At 42.6% G+C, this 20,144-nt stretch overlaps 1 protein-coding gene across 8 annotated transcripts in view; it reads left to right on the top strand.

Annotated features, from left to right (window-relative positions):
- The first annotated feature begins 5,895 nt into the window (after positions 1-5,895).
- ABI1 (abl interactor 1) overlaps positions 5,896-20,144 on the top strand; it is a 120,374-nt gene continuing 106,125 nt past the window's right edge. For 3 of the 8 annotated variants that reach the window (XM_073334294.2, XM_073334297.2, XM_073334293.2), the window contains exon 1: positions 5,896-6,148. In XM_073334294.2, the coding sequence (XP_073190395.1) occupies positions 6,032-6,148 (117 nt within the window). In that variant the 5' untranslated portion in view covers positions 5,896-6,031. Of the gene's footprint in view, positions 6,149-9,235; positions 9,331-20,144 lie in introns of those variants that run through there. The other 5 variants (XM_073334296.2, XM_073334298.2, XM_073334295.2 and 2 more) reach the window with 3 other exon arrangements.

The raw sequence follows: 20,144 nt of genomic DNA, 5'->3' as shown, positions 1-20,144 counted from the left end.
TACTGGTTTTTGAATGTTATGATTCCTGATGTCAGATTTGTGTCCATTTATTCTTTTGCGTAGAGACTGTCCGGTTTGACCAATGTACATGGCAGAGGGGCATTGCTGGCACATGATGGCATATATCACATTGGTAGATGTGCAGGTGAACGAGCCTCTGATAGTGTGGCTGATGTGATTAGGCCCTGTGATGGTGTCACTTGAATAAATATGTGGACAGAGTTGGCATCAGGCTTTGTTGCAAGGATAGGTTCCTGGGTAAGTGTTTTTGTTGTGTGGTGTGTGGTTGCAGGTGAGTATTTGCTTCAGGTTGGGGAGCTGTCTGTAAGCGAGGACTGGTCTGTCTCCCAAGTTAAAACACTGATATTTAATGGGAGGGAAAAACTTGGAAAGCAGTCCTAGAGAGAGAGAGCTGGGCTGAAGGTGGAGAGCAAACTGGACTTGAGCTTGCAATGTATATGGCAGCGAAAGTGGCCATATCAGTTTTGAGCTACAAATACATCACACTGTGTAATATGTTTATTTAATTCTGACAGCTTCTGTGGTGCTGTACCAAACATGAAAGAACACACAAGGAGCTTATAATTTATGGCCCTGCCTGATTCTATAAGTGTGTCTCATAAGGTTGTACACATTAGTCAATGCTCACCCCTTGCAGTCGGATTTATTCTCTTAGTATTAAAGCTACCTGTGAAATGTGTTAATAAGGATCACTGCTAGAAGGCAACCACTCTGCTTTAAGTGACTGCTTTAAAATATCCCAATGTTTCCATTACAATATTGTTCAACCTCAGTTCTGGCAATTTACCACGGTCATGTGAGACTGACCAGCTCACCCTTTCACCACACAAACACTCTTCTCATCCTGATTAGAAGCCGAATAGGAAGAAGGAGCAGGCTGCCTTATGTGGTTGACTTTGCAGAGTCCTGGCTCCTCCCCCCCCCATGACAAGTCATCTCTTGGCTTTCTCAGATACTGCAGACTGCACTGCCTTGACCCATTGGAGGACTTCAGCCTTTTAAAGTAACATCATGAGGGAACTTAGGAGGGGAATCTACCTTTTCACTGCAAACATCTGGGAGTGATAGGAGGAGAAAAACCAAGAGGAAGGGTAAGTATGGAGGGAGGCAAGGCCAGGAGCTGGATGAGGTAGGAGTGGGGAAAGATCTCAGTGATAAGATGGAAAATGGAGGGGCAAAAGCCACTTGGGAGGAGAGTACCTATTTGTGTGAGGCCAGTTAGGAAAGATGAAAGGACAGGGGGAGGCAAGGACAGAAAGGAGAATAATGGGCATGGGGAGCAGGAAATACAGTGGAATAGAGAATGGGAGAATTTGACGGGACAGAGTACAGGAGAGGAAATGGGAGGGACAGAGTACTGGGGTATTGGAGAAGGGAGAAAATTGATGGTGAACATTTGTGGGGGAGTGAAGAAATGGGATAAAAGACAAGACTAGTGGAGGAGGAGGAATGGAGAGGAGCAAGACAAGTGTGAAAAAGGGATTGGCATAGAAAGAGGGCAAATATGTTAGGGGAGAAAGGTCAAATCAGAACAAAATACTATAGAACTGTTTATTTTTGTGCCTCTTATTTTGTGCATTCTCAAGCCAGCAATTTTATGTTTTATTATTTTTGTGATCTCCAGCAGCTCAGGCTGCCTAGCAATGACTGGCTTGAGTCTGCTTACTCTGCCATTGCAAAGCACTCCTGCTGCCTAGCAACAAGCAATGTGTTGTCCAGTGGACAGGGCACTGGATTCCAAGTCAGGCATTGCTCGGAAACAGTGGGCAAACAATAGTATGATGTACGGGCACCTCTCTGAAGATACCCATGTTATCTGGAATCTCAGCTTTCATTAATGAAGTCTCTAGCTATTATGGTTGTGAAGACAACCTCAAAAATATGAATCGAGGGTAAGCCAATGCAGAGATGTCTGTGTGAATACTGAGTGTGGAACATTAGTTCTAAAAGATATCAACTGCCCGATTCATCTCAGCGTGATTTTAACTCAGAGGCCCACTGATAACTTAAATATCAACATTGTTAACTATTTAATTCCTCCTGTAAGGTGTTGTCCAGGAAAGATTTTTTGGTATAACCTAAGATCTGAATTTAAACCAATATAGTATTGCTGGTATGACCTTATAGGCAGACACTCTTATTCTTGTATGAGTCCCATTTTTTTTTTTTCAATTTAAACTTTCCTTATTTTGGTAGGGTTTTTAATTAACCACCAAAACTCACTCTTATACCAGAATAAGTGTGTTTACATGGGGGGTGGGGGCGGTTATGAGGGCTGGCCTTACCATGAGGCAAACTGAGGCGGCTGCTAAGGTGCCAGACTGTGGGGCGGCGGGGGACACCACTAGGACTCAGAGTTTAAAAGTTTTGGCCCAAGCGAGGGGGAATGGGGGCATCATTTGAGCTCCCCACCTCAGGTGCCAAAATGTTGTGGACCAGTCCTGGTGGTTATACCAGTGTAACTACACCTGTGTAGGTTTCAGAGTAACAGCCGTGTTAGTTTGTATTCGCAAAAAGAAAAGGAGTACTTGTGGCACCTTAGAGACTAACCAATTTATTTGAGCATAAGCTTTCGTGAGCTACAGCTCACTTTATCGGATGCATACTGTGGAAAATACAGAAGATGCTTTTATACACACAGACCATGAAGAAAATGGGTGTTTATCACTACAAAAGGTTTTCTCCCCCCCACCCCACTCTCCTGCTGGTAATAGCTTATCTAAAATGATCACTCTCCTTACAATGTGTATGATAATCAAGGTGGGCCATTTCCTGGATTTGTGCTGGATTTCTTTCACCTTGATTTCTTTTTACACCTGTATAATTAGTAAAGCTTTCCACTGTAGGCAAGGCCTAAGAAAGGAGACAGAAGGTCACAGATCGGGACAAATGACTGGGGGTAAAGTCTCATTTTGGTGCTACAAGTGGGTACTGTTTGGACTATAGCACCACTTATTCCCCCTCCCCCCAGTTAAAAATGAGCCAAGCCCAAGGATGAGCCTGTGGGTGTCTTCAACCCCCACTGAGGGGGAACCAATATCAAGAAGCCAGATGGAGCTCAGAGAAATGCATCACCATGTTTTAAACATCTGCAGAATATACTGTGAGAACAATCTCATTTAGACAACTCACAAGGACAGAATGTATTTTGTGGGAAGAGACTGAAGATACCACTACCTATTCTCTTCCAATCTGACTCGTGGAGTCAGGAGAGGTGTTCTGTCTCCTCAGCTCTGCTGGTGGCTTGTTTTGTGATCTTGAGTGAATCACTTGCCCTTGTTTTCCCTGTTTGTAAATGGGACTAAAATAGTGTCATGGCAGGTTTGGCCTTCACTCCTGTCTTCCTTGCAGAAACTCTGCAGACTCCAGTGGCTGTGCATTCACAGCACCCACTCATTTTAAGTTCCCTCCACCACTACCACAACACTCCCTATGCAACAGTCTATCTACAATATCTACAGTGCTTTTGGCCCTATCCTCTGGACTGGAGGAGAACAAAGATCTACCTTTCCAGAGGCTTCTATGTGACTTAGCTCAACTAGCGTGCTACCACATCTTCCTGTAACACACTTGGGCTGATGGGCTAATTTGATCCTTATCCCATGCAGCTGGCCAGCCTAATTACCTCTCTCTGTTTTCTCTGGGGAACTAAGTGGCATCTAAGTGACAAGAGGGCTGGCTTGCTCTGTAGCCTCTAGCACTCTGTTACACAGGTGTAACCAGGTGGTTCTATAAACATATTCTTCTGCGTTATTTTTCTTAGTATGCAAGCAAGTTTTGATTCTTGTAAAGACGTGCTGTGTTGTTGGTAGTGTTGGGTTATGCAAGTTTTTTTTCTGTGTAGATGCAGATTGGGGAGATAGGAAACTGTTGTACTGCTTTTTGCCGTGAGGTCTGACTAAAGTATGTTCTTGAGGCACAGGTTGTTCCCTCGGAATCAGCAGGGCATTGGTATTGGGCTAGGATTCTAGAAGCTGTGATTGTCCTGCATGCTCTTTAACTACCTCATTTCACTCATACAGTGTAATCTAAATATATCCAGACCTCACATCATGGATTTCTCTTACATTTGTAAAGTCAACCTGCAAGTCCCCAGATGTCTGCTATCTTTTGGCACAAGGGCAACACTATGTCAGAACAGGACACTGATACCAGAAAAAGGAGCAACAACAGTGTTATGCTGAAAAGTGTTAATGGCTGCTATCAAGCAGCCTTTGATCTGTAGACATATCAAGCTTTGTTAAAGCTGATGGATGTGATCATCTTTTTTCTTTCAGGCTGAATCGAAGGAGTAATTAAGTGCCCCTTTTATAGTGGTAGCTGGAAACAACAGGAAGCCACCATCCAAGGCAACGGACTGCATTGCAAGGCTGATCAGCTGAGCTGTGACGTCTCAGGGGTTTCCTTGATATTGGTGGTAAAATACAGGGGTAGGGAATTGATTAGTTGCTGCTAATGCAAAAGACAGCCTGCAGAAAGTGAGAGAAGCAGTACTGAATGTGGCCCGCTGAGAAAGCTGAGTGATGCTGCTTCTTTTGGGCATGGTACCCCTTGGAAGGTCCAACTTGGATTTTTGAGCAAGGAACTCTGCTTGTTGTTTATTTCTACTGTATTCAGGGAAACAAGGCTTTGTGTACATTCTTTGAAAGAAAACAGGATTGCATCATAGAAATACCTGACTCATACAATCAATTTCTCCAGATATTGGCTAACCGCATGGGCTAAAAGAGGGGCAAAAATAATGTATTCACCTCTGTTTAATATTTTAAATGCTACTTAGAAAAAGAACCATATGAATGCTGATTTTATTCATTGTTATTACTATTAGTTAGGCAATCTTTGTGTTTGTTTGCTGTTTCAGTGTACGGTAATCCCAACAGAGTACTAAGAACATAAGAATGGCCATACTGGGTCAGATCAAAGGTCCATCCAGCCCAGTATCCTGTCTACCGATAGTGGCCAATGCTAGGTGCCCCAGAGGGAGTGAACCCAACAGGTAATGATCAAGTGATCTCTCTCCTGCCATCCATCTCCACCCTCTGACAAACAGAGGCTAGGGACACCATTGCTTAACCATCCTGGCTAATAGCCATTGATGGACTTAACCTCCATGAATTTATCCAGTCCTCTTTTACACCCTGTTATAGTCCTAGCCTTTGCAACCTCCTCAAGCAAGAAGCTCCATCCTACACAACTTCAGTACAGTGCCTTGAGATCTACTGCTGAAAAGTACTGTATTCATTCTGAGTATTATTATCATCATCAGGATCGTCACTCATTGGCATCGGTGCTAGCAGTTTCTACAGAGAAGCCAGTGGCTCTGAAGGGGCCTCCAGACTGAACGGCCCTCTGAACTGTTTGAAGTTCCCTGCAGCAGAGAGGGCAATCAGCATGAAGTGAAAGTAAAGCAGCTGTTGAAAAAGGTCTGCTTGGATAATCTAGTGAGGCGGGGAAGGCGAGGCGGATTCGGGTCGGGGGGAAGAAGGTGTTTCAATATCTGACTGTCCGCCTCAGCAGTGGCCCTTGTCTCTCCCCCTGCTGTAACGCAGAGCGGATCTCGACCAGACACTGAGGAGCTCGCTCGCTGCTGTTTTCATTTCCCATTGTTACAGCGTGCCCAGCCCTGCCAGGCTTTGAACCAAAGCCGGTGGAAACGAGCGGGGCTGGCAGCTCACCCCTTGGTGAGAAACTGTGTGTGTGAGCGCTCACAGGTCTCAGTCGATCAGCCACGGCCCGACCGTGGGGGAGAACCCCGCCGCGCCTCCACCCGCACAGCTTCGCCTGGCGCATGCCCGATCCAGGAACTCCATTGCCGCGGGGGCGGCGGGGAGAGGCCAGCAGACTACAACTCCCAGCGTGCAGTGCGACGGGCACGCCGCGGGGGGGCGGGGAAAGCGCGGCGGCCTCACGAAAGCGAGGCGAGGAGGAATCCCACAATACCAGGCGGGCTGTGCGGGCTCGCCGCCGCCGCCTCTCTAACGCCCGCGGAAGCGATGCGGAGGGGCGGAAAATGGCAGAGCTGCAGATGCTGCTAGAGGAGGAAATCCCTTCAGGCAAGCGGGCTCTGCTCGAGAGCTACCAGAACCTCACCCGGGTGGCCGACTACTGCGAGAGCAACTACATCCAGGTGAGAGCGCCGCGGGCCGGGCGGGAGGGGGGCCGCACGGGCGGCGGGTGCAGGAAGCGAAGGTTGCAACAGCCGGGGGAGCCTCCGAGACCCCGTGTCGCCCGGCATCCGCCTCCGCTGAAGCGCCCGGATACCTCCTCCCTTCCTTCCCTTCGCCTTTCAACTTTCTAGCCCCACGCCTCTTATTTTCGCGTCCCCCCCCCTCACCCCCGCCTGTGTCGGGGCGGGGGGGTGACTAGTCTGTCAGCGCAGCCCAGAGGGTGTGTCTCCCAGCGCCCAGATCCTCCGGGCTGGGGGAGAGGGTAGATGGTACATGCCTCCTTATGGAGGGCTTGTAAATCTGCCTGTGTGCCTGTTTCAGACCGAATTCCTCAAACCCCACCCCCACCCCACCGCAATTTGGCTTTGTAGTTGCTAGTGACATTTTAAAGAATCAAACCAACCATTTTTTTTTTTGTTAAATATCCCTGAAGTCCTGGAAGTGCTGGCTTCGTAGGTCTCTTGAAACAGAGACATATGCATCACCCTTTTTACCTTTTCGGGGTGTGTTCCCTCCCTGTTAGGTGTGTAAAGAGGTGAATTTCAAAAAAGATTAAGAGTGAGGTTGGCAAATGCTGAATTCTGGGTAGTGTTGAAATACAAATGACAAATACAGAATTATATTTGTATGTTGGGGGAGGGAGGAGGGACACCCCCCTGCCCGCCCCCCAAACACAACATATAACAATCCAAGTGGAAATTGATTGTTTAATATTTGGTGTCTAATTCTCACTAAGACTAAATGAATTACATTCCTGGCATGCTGCACTGGTGATCCTGAATTGTTAAAATGAACAGTTTGCATGTAAATCGACAGTAATGTGAAAGCATGATATGGTATTTCAGCATGGCAATCTCCCCTTCTGAGAGGGCAGGGCTGCTTGCTTCATAATTCAGACATCCATAGCAATATTTTTAAACTGAGTGTCTCTTGCTGCAAGATACAACCCAATTCACAGAATCCTAGAATATCAGGGTTAGAAGGGACCTCAGGAGGTCATCTAGTCCAACCCCCTACTCAAAGCAGGACTGATCCGCAATTTTTGCTTTCAGTTAATTAGGAGGATTCTTCTCTAGATTGTTCAGTGTTTCCTAACCTCTTCTTTTTAACTTTTTGTGTGTGTGGTTACTTTAAGTATATTTTTATTTTGACTTTTAAAGGTATTGTCATAGTAATATCTAGATAAATCTGAATATAATTTTGTGCATATAGCTGAATTGAAGTGGACACAGAGCTCTCCCAGATGCCCAAATTAGCTAATGGAAAAACTTTAAGAAAGACCATTAAAAATTAAGCATTCTAATTTTCACTCCTTCTTCTTTATAATGTAAATAAACCTATTGACTGTAATATACCAATGGCTAGGACTAGCTGTAAGCTATACTAAATGTCTTAATATTTAGCATTTGTCTGAAACTGTGAGACTGTTTTATTTGTGCAAGTGGAACAGTAATTTGGTGGCTTTACCAAACTTTAAATATCCCTCTGTCTCTTTGTGAAATTACTCTTTTTCAAAATGTGAGGCAATGCTGTTGATATTAGAATTAAAATGGAAGTAGCAAATCGGAGTTTGTTTTGGGAATGATTTATATCCTTTTCACAATGTGAGGCAATAAGGGTTAAACTGTTTTTATTCTTCAGTTACTTGCTCCACCCAAAGAAAGCTGGTTATATAAATGCTTCAAAGAGGCGAGGTTGCATTTGGGTTTACTCATGGGAAATATGACAAACACACTAGTGTGGTAATTGCAGCACATGTCTTGACCTGTTGATTTTTTTCCCCTCTATTTTAGGAGAGTTGTGGAGAATCTTTCTGGCATTACATGTTGCTTTCAAATAGTCTTAAACCTTACTGTTTAAAAAACAAACAAACCCCAAAACTTATTTTTTTAAGAGACACATCCTCATCCATCATTTGAAATCCATCTAACCAAGAATCTCGTTAAGAATCAAGGTCAGCTGTATGCAGAATCTGTATATTTTACAGTTTGTCGCATACAGCTGTGTATATCTCTGTTAGAGGGAAGCAGTATATACTAAGCTGAATAAACAGGAGTTAAGTAGTAGTTTTGTGGATTTCATACCTTGTTTGTATTCTGTGTAGGTTTAGCCCAATTCATTAAAAGTGGTAAATGAGATGATACTCATCTGATTGTTAGTGCAAAAGTTTTTCCAGCGGTTGTGTAAAACCATCTAGTTGACAGTTAGACTAGCGTAGATATTATTACAATCAGTCTCCTGGAACAGTAGTGTCAATGTTGGGAGGAAGAGGGGCTACCACAGGCTTAGTGGATGTGACACCCAAGGCAATGTAGGGTTGTGAGAATGGGGAGTTATCAAATCAAAACAAAACATGTGGTGTTTGTATTAAGCACCATTGAATTGACAGTATTTTTTGGAACTAGATAGGTATTCCTCCCAACTGCCCTGGATATCACCAGGAAAAGGTAGTCAGTGTATAGTTCTCTCATCTTGAGATGCTCTAAGTGCAGTGTTTAAAACACTTCAAAAATGAGATGCTTTATAATTTGGCTTTATATATGTTTAACTGATTCAAACCAGGCTCTTGGAGATTTCTAATAGAACCATGACTACTAGTATCTCTTTTTTTTAATGAGAACAGCATTGTGCTGCCTAGTGCAGAAGGTGTTATTCTCTCTTGCCACCTCCTCCGCATTTTGAACAGTATGTCTGACAGCCTTTTTGACCAACGCACACATGTGGTGTTGCAAATGCTCTTTTTGATGGAAATTCTCAATTTGATATCTTGCATTGTTCCTTCACTGTGGCAAGAATGTAACCTTTTATAAGATTACTGATTTGTTTCCTCTGAAAAGTCTTTTGAAATTGTATGTGTATTAAAAATGCCTGTATGTCTAAATCTGGAAAAATTAGGCTTAATTTCTAGTCCCCTCCCTTTCTCTCCTTCCTACTTTGCCCTCAACAGCTGATGCTAATCTTTGGATGTCAATGCTATAAGGAACTGAGAAACAGCTACTGGTTACCATGTGCAGTGAAACAAACAACAACAAAGCAGAAATCCAGAGAGTAATGTATCTAGTCCACCAGGCCGTGTATATGCTGGTTATCTGATAGGAAGGAAGAAGAATGCTGTGAGAAGGCACTGAAAGGAGCCAATGAGGTTAGGAGAAGATTCAAAATACTAAAAGGAAATTTTAGTGTGATGACTGTTGGGGAAAGACAAGGGAAAAGAGACTGAATGTAGAAGTAACATCAACTACCTCTTATTATAAATGTTGGGGGATTTTAAAGATTTGATTAGTAGGAAACCATATATAAATGTTACATTACTGGTTTTAATTTATAACTAGATCTGAAATTTATCTTAAACTTCTAGTTATGCTTGGAGGTGTTAGTGATTTGGAAACAGCTAGAAATGTAGTATCTGATCTAGAACCGTGGTTCTCAACCTTTCCAGAGTACTGTACCCCTTTCAGAAGGCTTTGTCTTGCGTACTCCAAGTTTCACCTCACTTAAAAACTACAAGCTTACAAAATAGACATAAAAATACAAAAGTGTCACTGCATACTATTACTGAACAATTACTTACTTTCTCATTTTTACCATAGAATTATAAAATAAATCATGACCTCCAGGTTGAGAGAAACTGATCTACTATATAGAGCAGTATAAACAAATCATTGTATGAAATTTTAGTTTGTACTGACTTAGCTAGTGCTTTTCATGTAGCTTGTTGTAAAACTAGGCAAATATCTAGATGAGTTGACATGCCCCTCATTGAGAACCACTGATCTAGAAGACGTGGCAAGCTAATAAAGGGTTTATAGTAATTTTAAAGATGAAGCTTTAATTCTTCAATTGGCTATGTGATGCCTTGCCTCTCCTTGTGAAAGGAGCTATCTTAATACAAACATGCTTGGGGATCAAATCTTGTTGTTAATTGCCTAAATTGCCTCTTAGTGTTGGCATATATATTAAAGTGAACAAAACAAATTCCAACATTAATCTTATGACAGATAGCAAATTAGAAAAGGGGACATTTTGCTTGTGAATTAGTATGCTTTACAATGATGATGTACTCTATGATATGAATGAAGGAAAAGGATTTGGCACTCCTTGGTAAGTCAAGTTAGGGTTGCCAAACACCCCTGTCCCACCCCTTCTCTGAGGCCCCACCCGCTACTCACTCCATTCCTCCTCCCTCTGTTGCTCGCTCTCCCCCACCCTCACTCATTTTCACCAGGCTGGGGCAGGGGGATGGGGGGCAGGCGGAGTGAGGGCTCCATCTGGGGGTGCAGGCTCTGGGTGGGACTGGGGATGAGGGGCTTGGGGTACAGGAGGGGGCTCTGGGCTGGGGATGAGGGGTTTGGAGTGCTTGAGGAGGTGCAGGTTGTGGGGGAGAGTTTTGGTGTGGGAGGAGGTTCTGGGGGAGGGTGGGGGGTGCAGGTTCAGGCTCCGGGCAGTGCTTACCTCAGGTGGTTCCTGGAAGTGGCTGGTATGTCCCTCTGGCTTCTAGGCAGAGTTATGGCCCCCGCAGCTCCCATTGGCCATGGTTCCTGGCCAATAGGAGCTGCAGAGTCGGCACTCTGGGTGGGGGTAACGCACAGAGACTCCCTGGCCACCCCTGTGCCTAGGGGCCACAGGGATGTACCGCTGCTTCCAGGAGCCACACAGAGCCAGGGCAGGCAGGGAACCTGCCTTAGCCCCACTGCGCCGCTGACCGGCGGTGCCAGAGTCCCTTTTCAGCAGGGCTTTCCAGTCGAAAACTGGATGCTTGGCAACCCTAAAGGGTTTGCCTTCACTGCATAGCAAAAAAACAAACCCCCCCAACCAAAAACCAACCACAACCCTCACCCTTTAAAAAAAAAGTGTGTGCTTAATTTAATCCAATTTAACAGTAAAACCACAGCAACTAGGGTTAGCAACTCGAGTTCAACTCCAGGATCCCCTATAGGTTTTAATTTGGCTGTTAACCGGAGTTAAACATTGTTGCCATGTCTTTGATACTATTTTAATTTGAGTTAAGAACACTTTTTTTTTTGCAGTGAAGGCATACATTAAAATACAAGCGTCAGTTTTTGATTCTGTTTCCTTTCCCATAATCCTGCATGACTGCAATTAAACTGCAAAGATATTGGTGGTGTTACATAGCAATTTGGGGATTGTGATTGTGGTGAAATATTTCTATGGTGTGTTGCCAAAGAAGGGATAATATACAGAGTTAAAAAGTACTCTGTCAGAACTAAAACTGTCTAACTTCCCAATTAAAAATACTAACTTATAACTAATACCATAGTACATACATAGTATAACTACTAACTAATACCATAGATGTATCTCACAGTTTCTAGTCTGGATGGGCTTCATTGCTTAGCTTTAGTGAACATATCTGCAAAAACTTGCTTATTGGGTGTGGCAATGAAAAATAGAAATAATATAGGAAACTATGGTCTTCAGTGTTGACATCTTCCTTTGAGTTGCTGCAGTTGATTGCAGTACGAGAACTAATGTAGTGAGTTTCCTTCTGTAATGGGTCTATAAAATACTGATTGTAAACACTGACAATTTAAGTCAAGACGGTGGGATAGTACTTATCTCATGGTCTGGTTAAGCGTAGACGGCTGCATTGTTTACTTCAGTGCTTCTCTGTTAGACTGCTGTGGGAACATTTAGTAATTAAATCAAATGTGATTTTAAGATCACATTCAGAGCCTATAAACTAATGGCTTGAAATACCATGTGATTCTTGTAAATGATGATTATCCTGAGCTCTTTAATGCTGGGGTCATTTTTTATTTTTGTGAATGGACTCTTTAGCTTTTGAAAGTCAATTGCATAAATAATGAACATGAGATTCTGAGAAGTATGTGCTGAATTGCTTAGATGTGCCTTTTTGGATGTGTTATTTCCTGCTGTAACTTCAAGAGTGGTATGTGGAAATCATAGTTCCAGAATAGCTCAACAGTCAGCTAATCATGAAGAAAGGCAGAAACAAGGGCATAGTTTTTTAGATTGACCTTTGGAATTCACCCTATTGGAGGAAATTGGAGGTTTCCTTCCTGCTGGGGAAAAAAATGCATGTTACATGGAAAAAATAGCTGTACAGATCAAATGTCCTATCCTTTTGGTAGGATGTGTGTTCCACAGTTATTTAACAAAAAAGAGACCCGCAGAAGGTACTTTCTTCCTCAAGTCATCTAACTCTTGTTCTTGTATTCGTGTTCTCTCTTTTTGATGTGTGTGATTGATCTCACACCCAACTCGCTTTGCTTGAAAGAATGATGGAACATGGCGCAGCTTATTTCAGTACAATGAAGTTCACTTAGAAGTTTTGATACAGGAAATTACCTGTTTTAAAGGGATAAACTTCTTAATCATTAATACAAATCTTGTACTTCCTGAGAGAACTTCTGAACTATTTTTGTTGAGTTCCTAGATTTATATTCATGTTTTCAAAAACGGTTAAAGGGTTAAAGTAAATTTATTTATTATAGACTCTCAGTGTGTTACAGTAAGAGAAAACAAATCAGTCCACTTTCCATTACACCTAACTATTCAGCACATATATTACAAAAGACTTGGGAGTCTCAGAACAAGGTGCAATGTCCAAGACACAACTCCAGGAATCCTTCATTTGGCTTAAGTTGAAGTGCATACATTTTTTTTTTTTAAAAATGCATGTTATACTGTGTGCAAAAGATCTTTTTAGTGGGGATGGGAAACAGAGGACAAAAATTCCTTGCCCAAGTATTAAATGACAACCTAGACTACTATAATGTGTCTTGTAAATCACACATTTGGTGATTTTTAAAATATGGATTATTGGCCTACCAGACTTAATGACTCCTCTTTTGTCAATAAGTGTGTTTTTGCAAAACACACTTGAATATGTACATACAGTTCTAAAGTGAACATATGAGTGAGCAATATGGCTATAGTGTAGTTTCTTTAAGTGGTTATTTTGCATGTACAGGAACCACTTCTCTAAATATAGCATGATCATTTTGTGTTTTTTTTTTTTCTTTCTTTCTTTAAGGAGGACTGGTTCAGATCATGGACCAGTTGTCACAAACTTGAAATTTTTATACTTGGTCTTCTAAACTATTTGAAGTGGGGTGGCAAGATTTCCACTTCTCTTCTGGTACTGTCCCATTACCACTTCAGTAAGGGTTATGTCTGTGCTTCTCCACCTAATAATTCTCTACTATTACCAGGCAAAGCAAAGTGAATTGGACTCATTTGTTACTGGGGTTAGGGTCTGCTACCTCTGTTGGAGGAGATGCCCTGGAGAGGGGATTTGAAATGAAGAGGCCTAGTAAAAATGTATCAAAGGCTTAGGTTGATACCTTGCTCCCTATGTTGGAAGGAGCTGGAGCACAGAAGTTGGTGTAGTTGGTAGTACTGAAATCTTGGAGGAAAGAGAAGTGCTGAGTGAAAGAGGGAATCAATCCTGCCCTCTACCTCCAGAGTCTGAGGGAAGAACACTGTGAGGCTCAGAGCCTTTTAGGATGGGAACAGAACTGGGGTGTGGATTCAGAGTATGAATAAAAAACATTACTTCTGAAAGTTGTGTGGTGAGGGTAGAGAGATGTGCAGAAATGGTCTGGTGTTGAGTACCAGCAGAAATAAAATGTGTGGGAGGGGAGGGGGGAAAGATGTGGGTGATGAATAGAGAAAATGTAATAGAAGTAAATAACTTAATAAGCATAAACAAAATATGTACCTGTACAATGCCAGTCATTCCAACACTGAAGTTTTAGAAGTACTAATGAAATCTCCCATTACCCCTTTTTGGTAGGGTGAATTATAATCACTTCACAGATGAATAAGTGGAGGCAGAGAGAAGATAAGAAGCTGAGGTCATTCAGGGGGACACTGGCAGATTTAGGAACAGAATCCAATTGTTCTGACTTAGTGCTGTGCTCAGAGGGTTCTCCGTCCCCCTAATAGCCCCCATTACTCTCTCCCTCAGCAGAAATTTTGCATTGCTCTGAAGCATTAATAGACAATGAAATGATACCCCTGGGAAAACAAATGCCTCTGAAACTGTCTTTAAACTCTTCAGCAGTAGTAATAAGCCACCTCCTGCCCCAAAATGAACAGTTTTTATTTTAAATATCTGCTTCCTGGCAGAATCTTTAAATGCCAGTTTTCAATTGCTTGTTGTGTAAATTTCTTTGTTACGTAACACCCCAAAATACTGATTCTGTTAGAAACACTGACACACTTGCCTAGGCAAAGGTGCTTGAAGGTACCACTATTTTTTTCCTTCTTTTGGTGGACTTGGTCTTAGTGAAAGCTCCTTGCTTTCAGTAGTCCTGGAAACCAAAGCTTGTGCTTATCCACAGAATAGCAAGGATTAGTGGCAGTGTGTGTCAATTCTGACAGACTAATCTCCTCTCTGGGGTAAGAGGGTAACTCTTTCATACGAAGTCCTTAGTCTTGTGTCAGAGGGACCACCAACTAAAGTGTGTGTTTGTGTGGGGGTTTTTGTGTGTATGTGATGTGGATGCCTAGCCAGTGGGAAATGGTTTGTGGCCCTGAACCAGCCATCATATGGTAACCATTGTCAGTCATAATTAACAAATCAGGCTGGTTATAAAGAAGCCTTACCTTTCAGAGTCCAAAGTCCCTTCTCCTTCTGGTATCAATTTCATTAATGGTTGATTCTCTTTGCTTCCACTCTCTGGCCAAGCCTGAGTATCAGGGATTGATATCAGCAGATTCCATGGGGACTCTGAGCAGGAGGTTCCTCCTTCTTCCACTACCCCTAAAGGGGGGCAGCTGGGGCTGGGGAAGAAAGGGGGGAAATAACTAGTGAATCTGTAGTGCTATATCCAGTGGCTCAGACCTTGTTTCCTTATCTGCCCTAAGTCCCACTGTACAGGGAGCTTCTGCGGAATTGTGTTTAGGGTGTGCACAGGAGGCACAGTCCATCCTTGTGGACTCCAGAAATCCTGCTCCTCTCTGAGCAGCAGAACCACACTGATTCCTCTATGTGGGGGAGTCCCTGTGTGTCTCCAAAAGTGTGGCAGGACTTGCCCCTGAAGCGCTAAATCTTGTAAACAAGTGCCATACACAAGATATTTATCTGCAGACGCTTTTCTTTCCTGCCCCCCCGTTTTTGACTGTGATACCTTCATAGTCAGAAATGTTGACATCCACGCAGATTGTATCATTGGCTTTCTGCTTAGTGCCAAATGGTGAAGTAATACATGGAATTAATACCTCCAATAGATGGTTTCTTTAAGGATTAAATTTATGTGGTGTATCTACAGAATCAGAACTTTATCACTCCTGTGGTGTGTGTGTGTTTTTTTTTTTTTAAAGTTCTGGAGGGAATGCTTGCTTTGCTTTTGTTCTGGTCAATCAATTAATGGAGGTGTTAATATGAGTGTAAATGCTACCTCTCCCTGGTGGCATGCAAATAATGTTCTTCGTTGCTCAAGTAATTCCTTAGTATCAACAGGAGCCCTCTGAGAATAATTTCTTATAAACAGTGTGAGCTACAGATATAAACTTGTTACTATATTGTGTAGGTATTATAAAAACGGGTAGATATTTTTAGGTATCTTGGCCCAACTTGCAGTATTTTAGTGAGGAAAAAATTTAGACAACTTTCAGACTTGTACATCAAAATACTATAACATATATATTGGTATGAGTTGTAATTAGTAACTAACATGGTGGTTAGTCTTACAAAAACTTAGTGCAGTTGAAAAATCACTATTTAGTTATTAATTCCTATTTGGAGCACCATATTTATTGTGTTTCAGTGATTCCTGTTCAGATCCATATATAAGTAAAAAGATGGCTTTTCTAACTGCAAGCTTTGAAACATTAGCCTGGAATCAGAAAGCTAAATTGGGTGTCTCCTGGCTCATGCCTTCTCAAAAATAAAGTTTTTTTGCAACTGGACCACAGTTAAGAATTCTATTTGGAGATGTGCCATCCACCTGCTCTTTTATAGCTGTATTGTATCTGCAGAGCCCAACGGGAGTAAAATGCACTATGTATTTTAGTGAAGTAAGTAGAGATGCTTCTCAGTACTTACAGGGAGCAAGCTTATAAAATAAGATGTGAAGTTTACATAAATACATGCCAGAGTTCAAAGTAATATTATTTTTGGTGGTCCTTATGCTATATGCTGTACAAACACAAGGATTTCATTTGTTCTGTCCCCAAGGGCTTATATTATAAGTTCATATCAGGCTCTATCTCAACTTTGCTGTCCATTTTTAAAACCTTCCATGAATTGACTGTAGCCTGCCTCGTGGACCATCTCTTCCTACTCCCCTACACTTGCTGAGTGCTGCTGGCTACCTCTTTGCACTGCCATGCAGTCTTGTCACCATTAATGTGAGAGCGTTCTTGTCCACAACTTCTGCCATCTAGAGCAGCATTCCTGTATCTAGGCACCTCATTGACTCTGCATCTCACTTTAAAATCTCATAATTACTCTCTCCTTCTGCTGTTATTTTATATTCTCCATTTTAAGAGCCATCAGATGGAGACAAACATCTACAGGATCTCTATCAAGTGTTTTTAAAACTACGATACCCACCTGCTGAAGTGAAGAAACAGATTGGCAGAGCCAGAAGAGTACCCAGAAGTCATCTACTACAGTACAAAAAAGTAACAAATGCCACTAGCCATCACCTTCAACCCCCAACTAAAACCTCTCCAGTGCATCATCAAGGATCTACAACATATCCTGAAGGACGATCCCTCAATCTCACAGACCTTGGGAGACAGGCCAATCCTCGCTTATACACAGCCCCACAACCTGAAGCAAATACTCACCAGCAACCGCACAACAGAACCATTAACCCAGGAACCTATCCTTGCAACAAAGCCCGTTGCCAACTTTGCCCACATATCTATTCAGGGGACACCATCATAGGGCCTAATCACATCAGCCACACTATCAGGAGCTCGTTCATCCGCACATGTACCAATGTGATATGTGCCATCAATGCCCCTCTGCCATGTACATTGGCCAAACAGGACAGTCTCTAAGCAAAAGAATAAATGGACACAAATCGGATGTCAAGAATTATAACATTCAAAAACCAGTCGGAGAACGCTTCAGTCTCTTTGGTCACTCGATTACAGATCTAAAAGTGGCAATTCTTCAACAAAAAAACTTCAAAAACAGACTCCAATGAGAAACTGCAGAACTGGAATTAACTTGCAAACTGGACACCGTCAAATCAGGCCTGAATAAAGACTGGGTGTGGATGGGTCATTACACAAACTAAAAACTATTTCCCCATGCTAATTTTTCCCCCTACTGTTACTCTCACCTTCTTGTCAACTGTTTGAAATGGGCCATCTTGATTACCACTATAAAAGTGATTTCCCCCCCCCTTCTGCTGCTGATAGCCCACTTTAATTGATTTGTCTAGTTAGAGTTGGTATGGCAACCCCCATCTTTTCATGTGGTGTATATGTGTGTGTGTGTATAGATATATATATCTTCTGTATTTTCCACTCCATGCATCTTATGAAGTGGGTTTTAGCTCACAAAAGTTTATGCCCAAATAAATTTGTTAGTCTCTGAGGTGCCACAAGTACTCCTCATTCTTCTTATTTAACTGTAAATCATACTGGGATGCAGTTTAAATTATATTACTATTTTGCATGGCATCTTTAAGGCTGACTGTTTTTACTACCATGGATTTGAATAATAGCTCATCATATGGGCCAGCAGCTTCTAAAGTGATAAATTCTGTTCAACCTTTACTAGAAATCCATCTCTCCGGCAGCTACTCCTTTTGTTGGCCCAAGGGATGGTAGTGACTTAAAAGGGAAACTTACCTTTCATTTGTTTTGCTATGGAGGGTCTGGAGGTAATGATCCTACTCTGGTAGTGGCTTTTCAGGTATAATGTCAAGGATAGGGGGGAGAGTGGTGTCAGGAGGAACAGTATTACATATCTTTGTTTCAGCGGGAAAGTGTTGACAGAATAGAGGGTTGAGACTAATCCAAAAGGGACTTTATGCAATATGGTTCTGGCTCACTTGGATTTCCACTGTGAATCCTTATACCAATTGGGCTGGCTTGGTAGTTTGAGATGTGAGGCTAAATGTCAGGCTCAGCTAAATAGAGAGGCAATGGATTAATAGGCTTATCCTGGTAAATATCCTGGAGTCCTGAAAGGTGGGGGATATTTGCAAGTCGGGTTTGGCTGATCCAGTCCTGATAGGGTACGGTTGTTGGATTTTTCTTTCCATTTTTTTACATATAGAAAGATTGTTGCTATGTAAAAGTTCTTTTGGCTTTAGGTATCCCAGAAGTGCTCAGATAACACATTTAGGGGCTCCCTAAAAATGTGGGATACCAGATTTGGTATTTGGGATCCTTTGAATATGTCTCTCTAAAACATTACTATTGGGCAGGGCCTTATAAAATTCCCTCAGTGCATTTTCCATTGCAGTGTGTCCTGGAGTCTCTCTGCGCTACACTCTGTTCATTGTTCTTGGAATCTTTAGACTCATTACTGAGGCAGTACAGCTGCCAAGTGGAAGACTTGACTGCATGCTGTCCAAAGCTGAGAGGCTAAAAGATGCTTCCTTATTTTTAGGAGCCCAGAACTCTGAGTGTGAGTGCTGATAAATTCGCTATTTAAAGATATAATTGCAACTTGGGAGCACAGTGGAGTTTCTGGTATTAATGGAAACCATATCACTTGATATGACACAGCCACTATTCTAGGGTTTTTTTATTCCATTCCTTTTTGCTCTTGAATGGCATGACCTTTTGATTTTCTTCTCCATCAGTGTATAATCAATGAAAGCTCTCTAGCACAGTCCTTTGTGTCTGTGAACCTGTGGTGCATGAACCAGTCAATTTAAAAAAATAAAAATTCTGCTCCTTTGTAATTGTTAATATTACATAAAGCATGTTAAGATAAACTTTCAGAGTCTTTTAAGTACTATTTTGTTGTGAGTGAAGGAGGTCTGAAGAGGAAGTCAAAAATAAATGTACAGCTATACGGTATCGAAGGGCTGAGTAAAACAAAGCTATAGTTACTGAGTTTTGTGCAGTTCCATGTGTGACATTTCCTGCTGTTGAGGAAAAAGTTGCTGGTTTTCCCCCTCCTTCACACCACCCTCCCCAAAGCATGGAAGACAGAGTGGGGGATTATCCCTCACAGCCCCAAGACAGGATGAAGGGTTGGAAGGGAGCCAATAGAGACCTGGGTAGCTGGTTAACCCAATACTTCACTGACTGGGAGCCTATGGGGTTGTTGGATAGTTCCTAGATGGAGACGAGGAGGTGGGCAGAACCCTGGAGTAGCCCGGCAGGGGTTGGTGTTGTGTAATAAGAACCTTGGAGGAATGGAGTAGAGTTTAGAATGGTCTCCTCTTCTCATTTTCTGTTCTCATTTGTCCGTGTTCAGTCCCTCAATCTAGAACCTCACTGGCATGGTGATATGACCGATACTACAATTGCATGCAATGTCTTTGGGACCATATTGTATTAAGTTTGAGTGGCATGTATTGTTGGCCAGGGATTGCATGCTGCTCCAGTTACCAAGTTCTAAAAGCAGGGAGACGTGATGAAGGCTAGTCGATGAAATATAAGCACCTACAGAGAGGTACATTGCCTGGGGAGGTTTGGATGTACTGGTTCAAGCTGGGTTTTCCAGGGTATGCCCATACCGCAGCTGGGAACAAGCCTCCCAGCCTGGGTAGACAGACTTGCACTATCGGGGCTCAAACTGGCATGCCAAACATAGCTATGTGGATGTTGTGGCTCGAGCTCTGAAGCCTGGGCGGGTCAGGTGGAGTTTTCACCACAGATATTTAGTGTACTAGTGTGAGTTCTGCTACCACAAGTCTCTGTCCAGGCTGGGAATGTCTCTCTCCCAGCTGCAGTGTAGGCATACCCCCAGAGATGGTTAGACAAAGGAAAAGCTTTTAGTATAAAAAGCCTGAGTTTTTTGTGGGGTGGGATGTACTGCAGATG

This window comes from Lepidochelys kempii, chromosome 2 (genome assembly GCF_965140285.1).
Source record: "Lepidochelys kempii isolate rLepKem1 chromosome 2, rLepKem1.hap1, whole genome shotgun sequence".
In the NCBI taxonomy this organism is placed as follows: Eukaryota; Metazoa; Chordata; order Testudines; family Cheloniidae; genus Lepidochelys; species Lepidochelys kempii.
The sequence above is the reverse complement of the archived record's forward strand: the minus strand, read 5'-3'. Positions and strand labels throughout refer to the sequence as shown.